The sequence below is a fragment of the Cupressus sempervirens genome, chromosome 3, assembly GCF_028749045.1.
Source record: "Cupressus sempervirens isolate cs-2001-9-10 chromosome 3, ASM2874904v1, whole genome shotgun sequence".
In the NCBI taxonomy this organism is placed as follows: domain Eukaryota; kingdom Viridiplantae; phylum Streptophyta; class Pinopsida; order Cupressales; family Cupressaceae; genus Cupressus; species Cupressus sempervirens.
Window position 1 is genome coordinate 177848763 of NC_143120.1, and position 19225 is coordinate 177867987.

At 36.9% G+C, this 19225-nt stretch overlaps 3 protein-coding genes across 3 annotated transcripts in view; all 3 read right to left on the minus strand.

The window, feature by feature from the left end:
• Positions 1–244: 244 nt before the first annotated feature.
• The window catches only part of RBL10 (RHOMBOID-like protein 10), a 104527-nt gene continuing 85546 nt past the window's right edge, over positions 245–19225 (minus strand). The window contains exons 8-9 of the mRNA XM_089818876.1: positions 1157–1198; positions 245–1030 (exon numbers count right to left, since the gene is read on the minus strand). Of these exons, the coding sequence (XP_089675002.1) occupies positions 884–1030; positions 1157–1198 (189 nt within the window). The 3' untranslated portion in view covers positions 245–883. The remainder of the gene's footprint in view (positions 1031–1156; positions 1199–19225) is intronic.
• On the minus strand, positions 6756–7944 carry LOC149565359 (uncharacterized). Its single transcript, XM_089817106.1, has 2 exons — positions 7593–7944; positions 6756–7458 (listed from the first exon to the last, which is right to left on the minus strand). Exons 1-2 carry the CDS (start codon positions 7942–7944, stop codon positions 6878–6880), a joined length of 933 nt encoding a protein of 310 aa, XP_089673232.1. The 3' UTR covers positions 6756–6877.
• On the minus strand, positions 7867–10040 carry LOC149565360 (uncharacterized). Its single transcript, XM_089817105.1, has 5 exons — positions 9320–10040; positions 8948–9180; positions 8680–8832; positions 8141–8538; positions 7867–7998 (listed from the first exon to the last, which is right to left on the minus strand). The coding sequence occupies exons 1-5, from the start codon at positions 9991–9993 to the stop codon at positions 7969–7971; spliced, it is 1488 nt and encodes a 495-aa protein (XP_089673231.1). The 5' UTR covers positions 9994–10040; the 3' UTR covers positions 7867–7968.

Consider the following 19225-nt stretch of genomic DNA (forward strand, 5'->3'; position numbering starts at 1 on the left):
TATCCTTTTAGTCTCTTGGCATGAACAGAGTCCCTAATATGTTGTGGTCGATTGTTGAACACTATTATCACTTTCGCCTACAGCCTCTACTTTTGTGCCTGGACTTTAGTTTCTTATTCTATGACTATGTCAAGGTTGACTCTTCCAACCTCCCGCCATCATTCTTGATTTTGTATTTGTAAATTTTAAGCATCTCTCTTTTACCCTTATGTATTCATTTTTGTCTAACATTGCAACTTTACCCTTACTGTAGGATTCACATATCTATTGGCATTGCTCTCTTTGAACAGCTGATTGTAGTATATATTCATATTACATTACAACTTAATCCTTTGTTCAGGATTCAATTATCCCACTACAATCAGCTTCTCCTTTTGGGACAATATCATATACTTCAGTTTTGAATTAACAACTTCTTTGGCATTCATATTTAACTAATTTATGATACATTTGTCATCACTTTGTATTAAATTACTACTTTACCCTCTGTTTGGGAGTCCACTTCCCCAATTGAATTGATTTCTTGTTTTTGGAGCCGCATGAGGAGAGTTGTGTTCAGTAGCTGTCATGGTGATTTGCACCCAGGTCTTCACACAGGCAATGCTCAGGCTTTACTACAAAAGCACCCCCAAATGGACTTTTTTTTAACTTTTAATATGATATGGGGCAGACGTGCATTTGCCAAGTTAAATAACGTCTTTGAGTCCCCATACCTATTTTTGCAATATGATGTTATATTCTTCAACCCAACCAATACTTTAACCAGAATCATTCTTTTCAAATATCAATATAATGCATGATAAAATGCTAAATTTTGCTCTTCAGGATAATTGATTAGTAGAAACCTCTTCACCACCAATCCAAGGAATATCATGCATGACTATTACTTAGGGTGCCTTCCCAAACCAAGTAAGAAAGAAATGGGTGGCTTGTCTACAAGTACTCTATATCTTTCCCCTTTTACAGATTCAAATGAAAATGCAGGCCCTATCAACCATGACAAAGAAGCTCCGCCAATCAATCCTCCTACCTGAAAAGAGGAAATTTTAGCATGCACACTTAAGCCTGATATAAGGTGTTGTAACAGAGATTATGTTTCATGTAACTATACAAAATAATTAGAATCAACAGATGTAAGAAAATATAGGAAGCTTACATGACCCCAATTGTCTACTCTTTGAAACAGTTGTCCTAAAATCTGTAGCCAAGAAAAACAATTAGAAGCCACAAAGAACAATTAGACATATCGTAAAGAATAATCAGTTCATATTAAATGTTTGCAGATAAAATTAAACTGCAGAGAACCCTGCTGTGTGAAAAGTTCTATTGATGCCAAACCTAGCATTCTCCTAAGACATTTGACAGAAATCACCGGTCCTATCCCTTTACAAAATTAATCTTCTCAAGGAAATATCAAGATTAGTTCAAAATATTTTAAATCAACATTGATTTATTCCATTTGTCACATGGAAAGTGAATTGAGAACACATATGTGCTGCACTCCAACTTAATAAACTATGGAATGCACTTCAGAACTACCAAGATAAGTATACAAGATCAAACTCAACTCAACTATGGGCAGGTGATTCAATTGGAAATTTGCAGAGTTGACTCCATGGTGCACGTTTATTACTCATGAAATAGCAGACAGCTGAACTGCGACTTGACTATATGTGGTCAATCTTGGTGTTTTGTAATTTGTCTGGAAAGTTTTTATGTTTCTCAAATTAATAGAATGTAATAACCATCATTCAGATTGGGAGGTCTCATAATATATGAAATATTAAAATGTAACAACCTTTTAAAAATTATTCTTCTCCATAGTTATTTAAAATAATAGGAACTACAAGTATCTTCTCCAAATCAGTCACCCATTCCCACATTTTTCCAATGTATATAGAACATTCTAATAGAATAGTTTGCAAGCCATTGGTTGTGATGTACATGTACGTAATCAAAACAGGCTTTGTACTAAAGAAGGCAATACCAACGTTTTCCTTAGGGTAAATTATGGATTTCATATGGGCCCACACCTGCCAAAATATTAATATTAAAGTCAAGACCAAACACGTGGCCTTAACAATAATCAACAGGGCAGCTAAAGCAGAACAATAACTCTACATAAAGACTATATATGTTTGTAACACAACATCAGTCCACAAGGAATATAATCACTTCCAAACCATCAACCAGCGACCAGAAGAGATACTTATGTCTAAATCCAACCCATCTATACCACCAAACCCACAAAACAGATCTTCACATGGCCCTCAGCTCATGATACTGAGTTGAGCAAAAGCTCTTCATCAGTTTGTCCACATACACTGCGGGAACTCTTCTGGGCAGAACCCCAAACTCAAGGAATTTTCTCCTCAACAGCCTTCAAACCCTCTTTTAGCAGTCATAAGATTCTGTATGCACTTGAGATTTTCAACTCAAAATTCAGGTGGGAAATGTGATGTCAGAAGTACTTGTTACATAGAGGTAAAATGCTGTCAGATCTTATTCTGCTCAAAGACTATTTCAACTTCCTGTCTAAGGGAAAGGACTTTCTTTCTTGCAGGTTTCGTACTTGACACCTAATCTATTTCCTCTTTAAAAACAGCACAAAATTCAACCCCACAGGCAGCATTAGCTCTATGATCTCTTCCCGCAGCCATTTATGAGAGACTTCCAAGTTTATCCAAAGGTTATATTTAATGGGCACTCTTATCCCTCTAACTCCTGTAATGCCTATTGTAATGTCCCCATTTTTAGCAGGTCTACACAGTTGATGGAGTTAGCTCATCTAGCGACCCTTGTGAGCTGATAGGATGTTTTGGGGGTCCCAGCTGTAGACTTACTATTTTTAGTAAGTCAATTATTGTCAGTTGTTATTTTTGGCAGTGCAGTGGGTGGCTTCAACAATTGGTCGTCACCTACATTTAATAAAGTAATAATTGTATGAGCTCTTATTTATTTATTAATCATTGAGTTGCATTATTATAATAATGTTTATATTATTATAATAGTGACATTAAGAAATATTTCTAAAAAGCATGTTGGAAAATTTCTAGTGTTGAGTTCTTTTGAGAAACTTCCACAATTTGTGAGGTGGAGTTATTTAGGAAACTTTGGCCAACGGAAGATTATAAATGAGAGCTCATCGCATTGGGAAAGGCATGCTTGAATATATATTTGTTTTTGTTGCCTTTGTGGCTTTTCCTGAATTTGAATTGTGTGCCCTTGCAAAAGTATAAAGGCTAAGTCTGAGTAGTTCTTGGCAATTGTGCTGAAGTATACAATTGGCCAACATCTCCTATTGTATTTATTGTAGCTAAGGAGAATAATTTGATTATCATATCCTCTTTATTAAATAATTGACTAAGGGTTTTGATGCTGAGAAGTGGTTTTTAATTCACAACTGAGGTATTGTGAATCAATTTCTGAGAATTGTTTTGAATCATTGCTGAAGTATAGTGATTGAACTATATTTTCGGATATTGGTTGAAACTTCTCTAATGCATTCTCTGTGGCTGAGGAGCGATTGTTGGTTGGAATAATTCAGCATCCTCTCTTACTGTATTGACTGTGGCTAAGAGGGTAATTCTATCTTGGGGAGTTCGGTAATTTATATCTCTGATTTCTGATAATTTCCTATTTGGATTTCTCAAGGCTGGACGTTTGTGGTTTTGCTGGTGATAAAATCTTCATATGATTGCAAGCAAGAATTGTCTGAAGCATACTAAATTAATGAATAAATTCAAAATTTATTGCGAGTCATTTGTTGTTTCAGACTTAAATGTGCAAATTCACATGGCAGATTTATATACTAGTGCGTGATATTTATTTGAGCAATGTATAAGGCTAAGGTCAAATGAATTTGAGAACAATTGTTACATTTTCCAATACCGTGTTCTGAAATTTTAAATACCATATATTCAATGATAGTTGAATTGTCTGTCAAGTGTTTGTTGAAATGTCAAATGTCTGAATAAGTGGTATTGCTAGAAGCATAACCAGGCAAGGTTATTAGACCTATCCTATCAAAACCTAGCATTCTTTTGATGGGTCTCAGTTTCAAAGTTCAGAATTATGAAATGTTCCACAATCTTGAGTCCAAAACTATTTCACCATATGTCCCTCGTATACACCATGGCTTCAACAAAAGATCTCCTTTTCCTCAAAAAGGAATATCTTAACATATGCAGATTTATCCTGAAAGTCAGCCCAAGAAAACCTCATCTACCATCAAAATAGATGGGAAATCAAACACTTGCTCTCCACCAGAAAAACAGATGTCTAATTATTCCAGCTCATCTTTTAAGCTTTAGTTTTCATTGTCTTGGGTGTTGCCTTGGTGGTGAGTTGATATAGTAACACAAATTATATTGTCTATCATTTCTACTTTGTCCTCTATTTCTTCCTTGAGCTCTGCCCCTTTTTCTTCTACTTCAGAAGCTATCACCTAGGCAATAGATTTCCTAAACTCTATTGCTTCACAATCATTCATTCTTTGCAGCATTTGAAGAGCAAAATGGATAAAATCAGGGAATAATTAGGATAAAATGTAGCATTCAAACAGCAGTATGATAGCCAATAGTGGCATGTTGTCATGGTTAAGTTGTTGAGTTGTTATCCTTGCCATCAAGGTTCAAATCTAATGGGGATGAGGTCCCCCGTTTGTGGCCTCACTGGTTCATAGCTCCAAGTCAAAGCATTTACCCCTCTTTTAAAAAAAAAAAAAAAACAGCAGTATGATAAAAAAAAACCTCTTTCGGTGGATATATGTTTTAAACAAAAACAACCAGGGATACATAGGGTTGTGCCCCTAGGCATTTTAGCCCCTACCCTCGCTACAGGGACATCCCTAAGTGGGGTGCCTTGGGTTTCCAAGGCATCCACAGAAAAAATTGAACAAAACATCCCCGATCAGCAAGGATGCCCCAAAAATGCCATGGGAACAACAAAACATCCCAAGGATGCCGAGAGGATGTCTGGATATCCATCGATCATCCTGACATAATCCCCAATAGCAGAGACCTTAAGGAGATCAATCCAATTGTGTAGCAAGAGTAAACACAATGGAAACAACAAGAATTTGGATAGAATGAAGTGAGATTAGAATTCCTTATAAGATAAGCAGATGTAAATAGGTTTGCCAATTGGCCGTCTTACATGTCAAGCTCGTACATGCCTGTTTTCTTACAATCTTCGAGCAGAGACCTTAGATCCCTTTAAAATGATATTCAATTCTCTGAGTGCTAACTACTCTTTCACTACTGCCTCAAGAGATAAACTATGTTACAAAATATAGGCATCACGACACCTAGGTCGATCTCAAGATCCAAAACGTTTCCCAAGAATACGAAACGTTATCACAACAATTAGTTCTAGTCCCAAATCATAATGAAAATATGACAACATGCTTGTGGTCCCAGATTTAGGTCCTCACATGATCCAAGAACATTGCCAAATGCACTACCAAAGATCCATGACCATAGATTTCCATCGCAAGAACAAAATCCACCAATGGTCATGAAAACTGGCAAGAGCATGCTACCCAAGAGAGAACAAATCATAACTCAACTAACAAAGAACCAAAAGTGATACGGACCTAGGAATAGGAACCAAACTAGGTCTAGGTCATACTCCGAACATTGCAAGTTGTAATATCCCTTGCAATTTCTGAAATCAATTTTTCTAATTTCTTGGCCTGAGAATTTTGTCAAACACTTTGCACCCAAGAAATATATTGCAGATCTAATTTCTGATTCTTCCTAAATGCCAAACTTTAATTGATAACAATATATACGCTTGCAAAAACTCCAAAATATCTAAAGAATGAAGATGCAAATGTTTTTTGGTATTTTTCAACTATATAAGCATTAGTTAAAGATGAGAAAATACGCATCTACAACAATATGACATAAGGACAAACATCTGCAATGCAAACTTAGATGATATTCTAATCCCTTTAAAATGACAGCTGACTAATATAAAACCCTGATATAAATCAGATTACAATGCTTCCACAACTGGATACTAATTCCATACAAATGCCCTAAAAGTATTCAAATCTAGCCTCAGAACAATGCAAGATACTAATGGATGGGAACCTAGAAATTGCCCAAAATATCTGGATGTTACTACCAGAGGTACTGTAGCAGCAGTACTATAGTGATGACATTGCTCACCTTCAGCTATAAGAAAGTCTTCCAAACTCTTCCAGAATCATTATCCAAATATTTCAGCCATATTGCAATATATCTGAAATTAATATCAAACATATTTCTTCTATCTTACTCCGCAAATCTGGTCCAAGTCCACAAACTTGGTACAATGGAAAGACTGGTTTGTCTTCTCCAATAGCTACAACCCTTCAAATGATCATTCACCACCTTAGTTATGCAAATCAATGGGAGTGTTTATTCCAAAGAAACGTGAATCGGAATCGGATCGGAATCGGCAAGGCCGAATCGAATCGTGAATTGGCAATGAATCGGCGATGAATCGGCAAATTTGAAAAAACCCTTTAAATTTAAAGATTTTAACAATTTAAAACTTATTTCATGCACCCTTTATTGAATATAACTTAAGCACACTATAACATCATCAAATAGAAGTTAAAACTTAACATACATAAACATGGAACATAAAATCCATCACATACGTAACTATGTTATCTAAAATGTAAATTGTAGGCTAGCTGAAGTAAATAGAAATCAAATGATCATAATGATTTAAATCATAGAATGTATGTAAGATGATCCATAAGACATCAAATCATAAATTTATGTAAGAATCTAAGATGAAGATCCATGAAATTTTGAAACATATGTCTATCAATGATTCAGTATCAATATCTGTAAACAAAATATAAAAACAAGGCTCCAGCTCAAGCCTCAGGCTCATAGTCATCATCATCCTCAACATCATCCTCAAGCTCGGCTACAGCCTCAGCCTCAGCCTCTGAGTATCCAGTCTGCCTAGTAGCAAGGCGTCTAATGTAGGTCCTAGAGGACTGTCGAGCCATATCTCCCGCATATAATATGGGCTCACGAATGTCGCTAGGGCTTGTGTCTGTGCGTGCACGTGTGCGTCTACCAATGCCTGAAGAACGTGCTCTAGCTGCCTCAGCCTCTATATCCACCTGGTCAATCCACGCACGGTCTTCCTCAGTGAAGACTGGATCTACAACCTCTGTGAGCCACTCTGATTCTGGATCAATCTCCTCCAGAATGATCGGAGAGGAGTCAGTGCCCAAAATCTGTCTGATCCTCAGACGGAGGTTGTAATGAACGAAGACAAAATCATTCAACCTCTGCACTGTCAACCTGTTTCTCCTCTTCGAGTGGATGTGCTCGAACATGGACCAACTGCGCTCACATCCAGAAGCGCTGCTTGGCTGACTCAGAATACGAATGGCAATTTTTTGAAGTTTTGGGGTTGTGGCCCCAAACATTTGCCACCATCTATCTAAAATAAGGGAAAATAAAAATAATTAGTCTCATTTACAAATTACAAATTACAAGTTAACTCTAAAATTACATAATCAACTTTAAGTTTAGAATCTAGATTCATGAACATTGAATATATTATTTAATTTTTACCTGGTTGTATTGTTTCCCGAGCATCTATGGCTACCCTGCTAGAGAAAAGTGGCCCTTCTTTATTATTGAACTTATCAAGCTCAATAATTGCAGCACTGCTATCCTCATCAGTACTCAACCTCTGGATCACTGTATATAATCCGGTGAGAACCTCCTCATCCGCCTCGAAGTCAGGACGGAAACGAAATGCCGAATTCAAAAAGTAAGTTGCTGCATGGATGGGTCTGTGGAGCTGATTCTGCCATCTCCTATCAATGATGTCCCAAATAAGGGCATACTTCTCCTGCACTCCTGCATACTGAGCTCTAATGGCCTCCTTGGCCCTATCCATGCCCTCATATATGTAGCCCATAGAGGGCTTCTCCCCATCAGCAGTTCATAGGAGAGATACAAGAAGCTCAGTGGCCTACATATAAAGTAAAACAAAAATTTGAGTCAAAACTTAAACATAGAATAATTCAATAATATAACTTAAGGTAAAACTAAATCATTAAACAATTGGCATAGTAAACTGTAAAATATTAAATGTTAAATTGCAATAAGATTACCTTAAGGATTTCTCTAGCAGGTTTCCAAAAACCATCATCAAATATGCAATCCACCACATCTATCCCTGCAGTGGTCGTAGCATAGGAAGATGAAATCCACTCCCGCCCAACAAACATGCTCCTCAAATCATCCCTTGATGTCAACAAGGACTGCAAGGTGATGAAATTCGAGGCAAACCTCGTGATCCCTGGACGAGCTAACTCTTTGTCTCCTGTGTACTTCCTCATTGTGCTAAGGACAAATGAATGATTATAAATAAACTTGCATATGTTTTTTGCCCTTTCCACACATGACTTGACCCACTCAAGTTTGCCAATTTCCTCCAACATGAGGTCAAGGCAGTGTGCTGCACAAGGGGACCAAAATATGGTGGGGTGCCTCTCCATCAAAAGTTTGCCTACAACAATTTTAAGATAATTAGAAATTCAAATTTCAAACATGTTAGAACTTAGGACACTTAGAAATTCTAAGTTAGAATTAGAAAAAGTTCAAAATTCAAATAAATTTATTTTCAAAACTTAAAAAGTTAAAAGTTTACCTGCAGCAACATAACTTGCTGCATTATCCGTCACCACTTGCACCACATGTTGTTCCCCCACCTCTGCTATAACTTCCTCAATAACCTCACATAAGTATGTGGCGTTTTTTACATGAGCAGAAGCATCAATGGATTTGAGGAACATGGTATATCCTACAAGTAACAAAACAACGAATTATAATTACTATTAGCAATCAACAAATCAATATTTGAAATAGTCAATCACGATTCAAAATTATGTATGTAGGAAAGTAGAATGATCAATCACCTCCGCAGGATACAAGAAAATTGAGGAGTGTTCTTCCCCTCCTATCTATCCAACCATCAGTCATGATGGTGCAACCCTTTTCGATCCACTCCTTTCGGTTGTCCTCAAGCTCATGCCTCATATCCTCAACCATTTCCTCCAGGAGGTATCCACTCAACTCAGCCTCAGTTGGGGCTTTAAACCCCGGACCACAAATGGTAACTGCATCTATCATGTTCTGCCAATAAGGAGTCCTGTCACAAATAGATAATGATATTGATTAGAAATTTAGATGTCAAAAACTAAAATCATAAAACAAGTAGATATAATTAAAGTTTTACTTTTACTTTTAACTTTAACTTTGAAGATAACAAAGAAAAAAGAATCAATTACCTGGCTGCAATAAATGGAATGTTGCAAAAGTACCAGAATTTGCAAATCTCTTTTCTGGCAGCATCATGAATCTCCTTGTTTAAACCCATGCCCTCAAGCGTGGGTTGAGAGCCAGGAGTAGTGCGGGGCACAAAGTAACTATCCATTCTTCTTTTCCGCACTCTAGGCCGCAATAGGTTGGTGTTGGACTCTGTCTCAGAATGAGACCGACTACCACTAACACTCACATGAGCACTAGCACTAGGATGAAAAGGAGGCCTAGAAGAACCCTCTCCAACACAACCTACGGATGCGGAAGCTGATGCAGATGCACTTGCAGATGTAGATGCGGTTGCGGATGTGGGAGCACGGGAGCCAATACCTCTTAACCCTTCAAGTTGTATTTTCTTAGTCAACTTGTCTTGTTCAATTTTTTCTAATGCCACTAAACAAGAGCGTTTTGCCTCAGCGGTTTGTTGAGTGCAAACTGTGACATCATGGCCAGGTATGCCAGCAATGTGGTATTTCAATCTATAGATACCTCCCGAATTTATTTTTTCTTTGCAAAATATACATTTTGTTTGATATTTGGTTCTCCCAGGAAACTCTTCATTATATTTCCAGCATTCATCTTTTTTACCCATTGTGGAAATTGGAAAATGAAAGCAAAGGGCTGCTGCAATAAAAAAATTCATGTAAAAAATCAAAGTTTGCAACTAATAAACAAAAACTACAAAACAACAAACCCTAGTCTGCAATTTAGTAAAAATAAAAAACATTCAAAATTTGCAAATGAACACTAAAAAAATTTAACAAAAAATGCATACTACACTAACATGCAAAACAAAAACCAACACTTACCTCTTGCAAATGAGTCGAGGAGTGTTGATATTGACTCCTTAATGCTCCCAATGCAATTTATGGCCTCCCCAAATGGACTTCTGATCTCTTTGGTGCTCTTCCTTCTTGCCGGTTGGAAACCTATGGATTCTCTTTTCTCTTCTTCTCTCTCACTCTTCCTCTCTTCTACTCATACTAAGCAAATAGAAGGCTCTTTAGGGTTATAACAAAGAGGAAAGTCAACTTAGAAAGCAAATAAAACATGTGTTTTTTTTTTAAAATTGAACTTTCTATCCTTGCTGCCGCGGTCGATTTCTGGAGATTCACGATGGCGATTTTGGCGATTTTTGCCATGAATCGCCGATTTTGGCGATTCAGGCGATTCACAAGAAAAAATCGCCGCCAACGATTTCTGATTCCAAAAAAATCGGGAGCCATGAATCTTATCGCGATTTCGGCGATTTCATGGCAATTTTTGGAACTATGGTTTATTCCCAATGACCAATGTAGCAAATTGCAGAAGCCTTTGGCTCCACAAGTTATCAAGCAAAGTAGATGGAAAAACATTTGATATCTAACAATGAGGCTTCCCTCCCTATTTATTCCTTTCCTCTAAGAGGTTAACCTCCTAGAAGAAATGCCATTCGATTTCCACAATCCAATAGTAATACATAAAAGATTTTCTGGAACTTGATTGTGTCAAATTTTTTAGCATCAACGCTTCGGATCACACACAGTGATCCATCATCAGGATGAGAAGTGCAAAAGAATAGAGAAATAAAAATGGATCGTTGTGTGTGATCCGAAATGTTGATGCTAAAAAATTTGACACAATCAAGTTCCAGAAAATCTTTGATGTACTGCTAGAAGAAATATAAATAATATTTAATTTCACTTTCTAGAAGATTCTCTTTTTTTCATAATAATATTTAATTGTACTTTTAAGTAAATTAAACATATAATCAATATAAAGTGCAAATAATATCATAGGCTACAGATAGCTTGTGCTTGCAAGAAGTTTGTAGTTGCAGGAAGTATGTAGCCACAAGAAGTCTGTGGCAGCAGGAAGTATATGGTTGTAGTAAGAAATAGCCCACACAACCCTCTCCTCAACACCTTGGCCTACGAGGGTTCGCTTATAGGCCAAACTCCATTAAATCTTAGCACTAGCAAGAAGGGGACATCACAGCCTGCCCTCCCTGAAATTGCATGTCCCCAAGCAATCTCAACTCTAGATGCTGCAAAATCTCCTCACCTGCCCAAGTAGCATCCTCAACTGGTAAGTCCTTCTAATTGATCAAACATTCTGTAATAACTCGTCTCCACAATTGTTTCTCCCTAGCATCCAATATAGCCTCAACTAGCAAAAATCAACTTACCATCATCATCTAAGGACAGTAGAGTTGTGGAAGGAACCACATGATGTCCTAACGCCTTCTTGAGGAATAACTATTAGTATTTTTCATTTCAATCTTCTTGGCCAAGTGACTTGTCTCCACGGGAGAATGGTAGTGCACGGGAAAATGGTTGTTTGCCTGTGTCTCCAAGGGAGAATGGTAGTCCACGGGAAAATGATCGTCTGCCTATGTCTCCACAAGAGAATGGTAGTCCACGAGAAAATGGTCATCAGCCTATGTCTCCACAGGAGAGTGATAGTCCATGGGAAAATGGTCGTTCGCCTATGTCTCCACAGGGGAATGGCAGTCCATAGGAAAATGGTCATCTGTCTATGTCTCCACAGGAGAATGTTGTCCACCTATGTCTCCACGGCAGAATGTTGCCATGGGAGAATGGTTGTCCACAGGGAAGTGTTTCGTCCGAGGGAGTATGAGGTTGTCTGCAGGAACATGTTTCGTCCACAGGAAATGGTTCCATGGATGCCTATGTTCATTGGCAATTTGTTTCTTCGAATTTGTGTGTTTGCCAAGTGTTTCTATGTGTTGCGCTTAGGCCTTTGTATACTACACGCCAAAAGTGATGATTATCTAGATAAGTAGTGTTACATTCTCAATTGCCTAGAATAGAGAAAATGTTGGCACATTAGGTGCAGTTATTCGGAGAAGCATCAATTATTCTAGAAAATGAATGCTAACGATTAGACATTGGTCGCATGATGAGTTCTTTTGTCCTAAACTTGAAACGGATAATTAATGATAATAATAACTCAAAAATGTAACTGTTTGAAAAGAAAATGGGATGAAGACCACAATTTGGATGTTACTATAGCGGTGGTACTGTAGTAGCAGCACGGTAGTGACAACACTATGGCAACGATTTCGTTCACCTTCATGTATAGGAAAGTCTTCCAAACCCTTCCAAAATCATTATCCAAATATCCCAGCCCTACAACAATATATCAAACTTATTTCTTCAATCTTACTCCACAAATCTGGCCCTAGGCCACAAACTTGACACAATAAAAAGACTGACCTTCACCAATCGATGCAATCCTTCTGAGGATCTTCTACCACCTCAGTCATGCAAATCAATGGGAGTGTTTGTTCCCAATCCAATGTAGGAAACTGTACAAACCCTTGGCTCCACAAGTTATCAAACAAAGTAGATGACAACACGTTCGATATCGAACAATGAGGCTTCCCTACCTATTTATGCTTTTCCTTCAAGAGGTTGGCCTTCTAGAAGAAATAAAAATAATATTTAATTTCACTTTCTAGAAGATTCAACTTTTTTCATAACTATATTTAATTGCACTTTAAAATAATATTGAAATATAATCAATAAAAAGTGCAAATAATATCATAGACTATTGAAAGTTTGTGGCTGCAAGAAGTTTGTAGCCGCAAGAAATTTGTGGCTACAGGATGATTGTGGATACAATAAGAAATAGCCCACACGACCCTCTCCTCAACACCTTGGCCTACTAGGGTCCGATTATAGGCCAAACTCCATTAAATTTGAGTACTAGTGAGAAAGGGACATTACACAAGTGTTGACTCAATCTAAACAAAGGATTGCTGAAATGACCAACAAACTGGAAAAAATGGCAAAACAAGAAAACTGAAAATAGATTATTTTTAGTTAATGCAAGATTGCTCTAAACCCAAGATGCTCCTACATTAGACACCTCGAGTTGATAAGAAAGTGAGTCTCTCACTTTAATACCTAAGATGGATCCAGAATATGCAACTCAACTTGAGAAATCCATAAAGAATCTTACACTATTTTGTCTTTCCATTTGATTAAATATTCTTTGTATTCTTTACCTCTTGTACTATGTCCAACTTAGTTCCTCAATATCTTTTCTATACTATGTAACCGCTTCTTAGGATATTGTTTCTTGATATTTGCTTCTTCATTCAAACTTCCTTCAGCCTCATGATACTCATACAAATCTAAAATATTGAATATGGATGACATATCCATACCATTAGGTAATTCAACTTCATAAGAATTCTGGGGATAAAACCTCTTCAGAATCTTACAAGGCCCAAACTTCTTCACCTTCAATTTGTTATAAGTTCCTACTGGAAATCTCCCTTTCTTCAAATGAACTAAAACTTCATCTCCCATTGAGAAATCCTTATGTCTCCTAGTTTTGTCAGCCTTCTCCTTATACGTTTGATTCATGATTTTCAAATGATGTTTGACCTTCTCATGTAATATCTTCATGTAACTCACAAACTATTTTGTTTAGCACTCATTTTATCCTCTAGCTCAAAATCTCTCAACTCTAGAACTCCCTTAGGACTCGTGCCAGTAACTACTTCAAAAGAGGTTTTCCCTGTGCTTCTATTCATTGAACTGTTGAATGCAAACTTTGTTTGGGTCAAAACTAAATCCCAATTACTAGGCTTATCTCCAATCAAACTCCTCAGTAAATTACCCAAAGTCATGTTCACTACCATTTTTTATTCATCAATTTATGGATGAAAAGTAGAACTGAAATTCAAATCAGTATCCAATTTCCTCCAAATTGTCCTCCAAAAATAACCAACAAACTTGCTATCCCTATCTGAAACTATACTCCTCGGTAATCCAAGCAATCTTACAAACCCCTTAAAAGTGTCAAGTGAAACAACAACTAGGCCCCAAAGAAACCCTAGGTAAGATATATGGAAATACCATTTCTATATATATTGATACTGGAGCAACGGAGTGCTTTATATCTCCAAAATTGTTAAGTAGATTTCCAAAAAGAATTGGATTTATGGAAAATCCTTGGACTGTTGAATATGCCAACTAGTCAAAGGCTCGAGTAGACCAATGTTTGGTTAAGGCTCAGGTAGACTTTCCAAACTTCTCTATTAAGGTTAAAGGCGAAAGTGGATAGTCTTGCAAAGATAGTAGAATGTCTAAATGACCAAGGGAATCATGTTAATGTTCAAGGAATATTACATGAACTAGAAACACGTCAAATATCAATCATGCAACTTCAGAGATGTAGAAGGAAAGGGTGTGAAATCTATGCAATAAAGATAGAAGATCTAAGGGAAACTCAAGAAAAAGTGTATCAAGATGATTACATTCTAAAGGATAGGGAGATTAGGGAAAAAGTGAAAGAATCCTTTGCAAAAAGATACCCCTAACTTAGGAACTATTAAGACGTGTTTCCAAAAGAACTACCTAGGTTACCTCCTAGGATATTTGGTTTTACTATAGACTTGGTACGGGGAGCAAAGCCCATAGCACGAGCACTATACAGAATGACTACTACAGAACTCATGGAGTTGCAAGTACAGCTATAGGAATTGTTGGATAAAAAGCTCATATGTCCTAGCATCTCTCCTTGGGGAGCCCTAGTGTTATTTGTTAAGAAAAAGGATGGAACCGTGAGGCTATGTATAGACTATAGGATGCTCAACAAGGTTAGCATGAAAAACAAATACCCCCTCCCTCGAATCAACAATTTGTTTGACCAAATGAGAGGAGCTTCAGTATATTATAAGATTGATGATATCCTTATCTACTCTCGGAATGAGGAGGACAAAGACACTTAGAGATAGTTCTACAAAGATTGCATGAGCACAATTTTATGGGAAATTGTCTAGGTGCTGCTTTTGTCAAAAGGAAATCCAGTATCTAGGGCATATTATTTCAGCAAAAGAAATTGCAATGGATCTCGCCAAGATCAAGGCAATCAAGGACTAGCCAATGCCTAGGAATGTGTGGGTCAGAAGCTTCATGGGTTTAGTTAGGTTCTATAGGAAATTCGTTTAAGATTTCTCTCAGATAACACACCCCATAACTACCTTACAACAGAAGGGAAAGAAGTTTGTCTAGTTGGAAAAATGTCAAGTAGCATTTGAATATTTGAAAGAAACACTAACTATTGCACCAATACTTAGAGTACCATATCCTGAGGGTCACTTTGTGGTTATTACTAATGCATTGGGAGGACTTGGGGGCGTCTTGATGCAAGAAGACCAAGTCATCGCGTATGAGTCCCGGAAGTTAAAAGGCTATGAGAAGAATTATGCACCCTATGACTTAGAGCTGGCAACCATCATTCATGCTCTATAGATGTGGAGGCACTACCTGATTGGGATACCCTTTGAACTCGGGTCAGCTCATCACGGATTGAAGTATACATTCACCCAACCCAATCTCAACGCTCGCCAAAGAAGGTGGTTAGAATTCCTAGCAGACTATGATTTTGAGATTGGTTATATCAAAGGGAAGGAATATCGAGTCGCTGATGCCTTGAGTAGGCAAAGACATATCTCAGCCATAATAACGATAAATATCAAAATTAAGGAACAAGTAATTTAGTGTCTCCCAAGAGATGGTTTCTATAACGAAGTGCGCCAAGCCCTCCAAAAGGATCCTCATGACTTCAGGTACAAAGGTTACCAACAAAAAACGGATGGACTCTTGAGGTATAAAGGAAGGATGTATATGCCCATGGATTTTGAAATCCAGATAATGATTTCAGGGAGATGCATGTCGGCCCTTATTCAAAACACTCGAGAGTAATTAAAATGTTATCTAATATGGAACCATTATATTTCTAGAAAGGCATGAAGCGGGAAACAACGAAGTTTGTGGCAGGTTGTCTCGAATGTCAAAAAGTCAAAGCGAAGCACAGGTACCCAACAAGATTGTTAGTCCCAGAATGGAAATGGCAAATAATTAGCATGGATTTAATACAAGGCTTATCTATGACTAGAAATAGACATAACACTATCCTTGTGGTAGTAGATGATTAACAAAGATAGCTCATTTCATCCCACGATATTTAACTAATGGGGCATTGGAGATTGCCCATAAGTTCTTAAGGTAGATTTTCAAACTACATGGAGTTCCAGAAAAGATTATGTCAAAGAGAGATGCTAGAATGACATCTAGATTTTGGCAAACCTTGTTCTCTGCTTTGGGGACAAATTTAAATATTAGTTCAGCTTCACCCAAAAAGCGACAGGTAGACAAAATGGTTAACCGAGTACTAGAAGATCTCCTAAGAGAATACTGCATGGATCAACAACATCGTTGGGAGACGTATCTTCCCCTAGTGGAATTTGCTTACAACAACTAATCAATGTGTTATTAAGATGGCATCATTTGAGGCTCTATATGGATGTAAGTGTAAAACTCTTGTAAGTTGGAATAGGATTGAAGATCGAATCATTGTTGGTCCTGAGATGCTATTAGAAATGGAGGAACAGGTAGTCCACATCCAACAAAGGTTAAAGGAGGCAAATGACCAACAAAAGAGTTATGCGAATGCTAAGAGAACTCCTAGAGAATTTGGAGTGGGAGAGAGGGTGCTCTTAAAAGTAAAACTCTAGAAGAGTACCATAAAATTTGGTAAAAACACCAAACTAGCCCCAAGATATGTGGGACCCTTTAAAGTATTGGGAGTTGTAAATCCTGTAGCCTACATAATTGCCCTACCTCTAGCCTTTGCACAGATGCATAATGTGTTTCACATATCTTATCTTAAGAAATATATAGCCAATGTTGAGCATGTTATTGACTAGAATCTCTTGCAGGTATGAGACCTAGGGGTGGTGAAAATAGAACCACCCAAAATACTCGAGGTGTGTAAGCTTCACTCACAAATCGGAATGTCACCCAGTGCAAGGTCTAGTAGGACAAATATACTAAAGAGAATGCTACTTGAGAATATTATGATGGAATCTTCCAGAAATTACCTATTCTTTTTCCAAAAACATGAACTATAATTCGATATTATTAATTTGTGATTTAAATTGAGACATTGTGGCATAATGGGACTAAGATCGTATGATAGTTTTGTATAAGTTATTAAGGATATTTTTTTGTGTATTTTGCAATATTCATCGGGGGTGATGAAACACAAGGTGATTTAAAAAAAAGATACCACGTCATTAATGTTTCAAGATTACCCGAAAAGGGTGGTTAAATTAGTTACTCATTTTGATTTCATATGAATGGGAATATTGGTTTTTGTTATGTTCGTGTGAAATGAAAGATGACGGTTAATTGTTATGTTATTTCATGATTTGAAATGGTTAATCAAGTTTGGTTATTAGCCATGACAACTGGATTTCTTTTGAATGACATAAGCTTTCATTATGCTAATTCTTCTTGCAGGAGCACAATGAAGGAGGAGAAGCATTATCAAAGAGGGAGTAGGACACGATGGCACCAACCTACCACTGAGCCAACAAGTGTGAGTCCTAACCACAATGGTCATCAAAAAAAGACATGCTAGGCAAGCAAGGGTATATCAAGTGCCTACCATGAGCTAACTAGGTTGACAAGTTGAATAAGATATATAAATATTCTCTTGAACATTAAAGCGTATTAAAAACACTTGTTACTTTGATTGTGTATTGGAAGACTCTGTAATCCTTCTTGTTACTTGGACATGATTTATTATAATGATACCCACAGTATTTACGTACATTTGTACATTTTACATGCATGTATATGTGTGTATATGAATATTCAGATATAACGTATATGTAAAAATACGAATATTTGAAATATAACGTATATGTATGTATATGTGTAAATAACACATACAAGTATATGTAAATAATAAAAGTATCACTATAGTAAAACGTGGAAAGTTTTATTTTTTTTTCCAATACTTGGCAAATTAAATTCTTCTTTGAGTCCATCGACCTCTTATTTTCGACCCTTGCATTTACAATCAAATTGTAACTCATGCTGCCACTTTCAAGTCACTCATGTAGGAAACTCCTTTTGGACAACATCACAATTTTAAAATGAGCATTGCTGGGGGAAACATATTAACAACCGATTGAAGCGCTACAATTTTCCTTCCATACCACTTGATTTAGCAATGAAAGTAAATCAACTTGAGTCATATTCGAAGAGGAGCCACCCTAGGCTAGTATCTGACATTTCAAGCCTACTTTTGGGGATTGACGCACATTTCTTTGGACCAATGGCTGCCAATTCATATTCTATGTTACTTATTTGCTATTCCAATCTCTTCCTTATTAAGCTCTACGATTGAGGCAATTTGGATTAATAATGTTTTAAATGGCAATTGGAATCTCTGTCAATCAGAATTGAATCAATAAATGTCTGATTTCTGAATTTTTTATAAGCTTTTCAGCCTAAAGTATTTAAGGCCAAAACCTGAATGCATACAATCAATCTGGTATAGAATAGAAACACTTGTTTTTCTGTGCTTCAGAATTTAAATAATTTGAGAATGACATAAGTTGTATGCTCTTATACAGGGGTATTACTTTATATGACTCTGAGATAGATGAAGTATTATTACAAAATGATAATGTCTTCCTTGTATGCCATGTTGTTTCTTAAGATTAGTGTAAGATCCAGGTTGGGTAGAGAATTTATGACTTGTGTGATAGTTTGAAATATTCAAGAAATATGGACAATCACACCAGGGATCATCGAGGATGACCAAGCATGGTCAAGATGAAAGGTGTAGGCTAATATCAAAGGATTGTGTAAAGTCTATGTAAGTCAAGATGTGAAATTAGTGATAAACCGAAGGGCAAGAAGAAGCATTTCAAGAAGAAGAAGGGAAATCAAAAGAATGGTAAACCAAAGAAAGATCTATCCAAAATAAAATGTTTCAGATGTGAAAAGTTTAGACACTACAGATCAAATTGTTCTAAGAATTCTAAATAACAAGCAAACTGT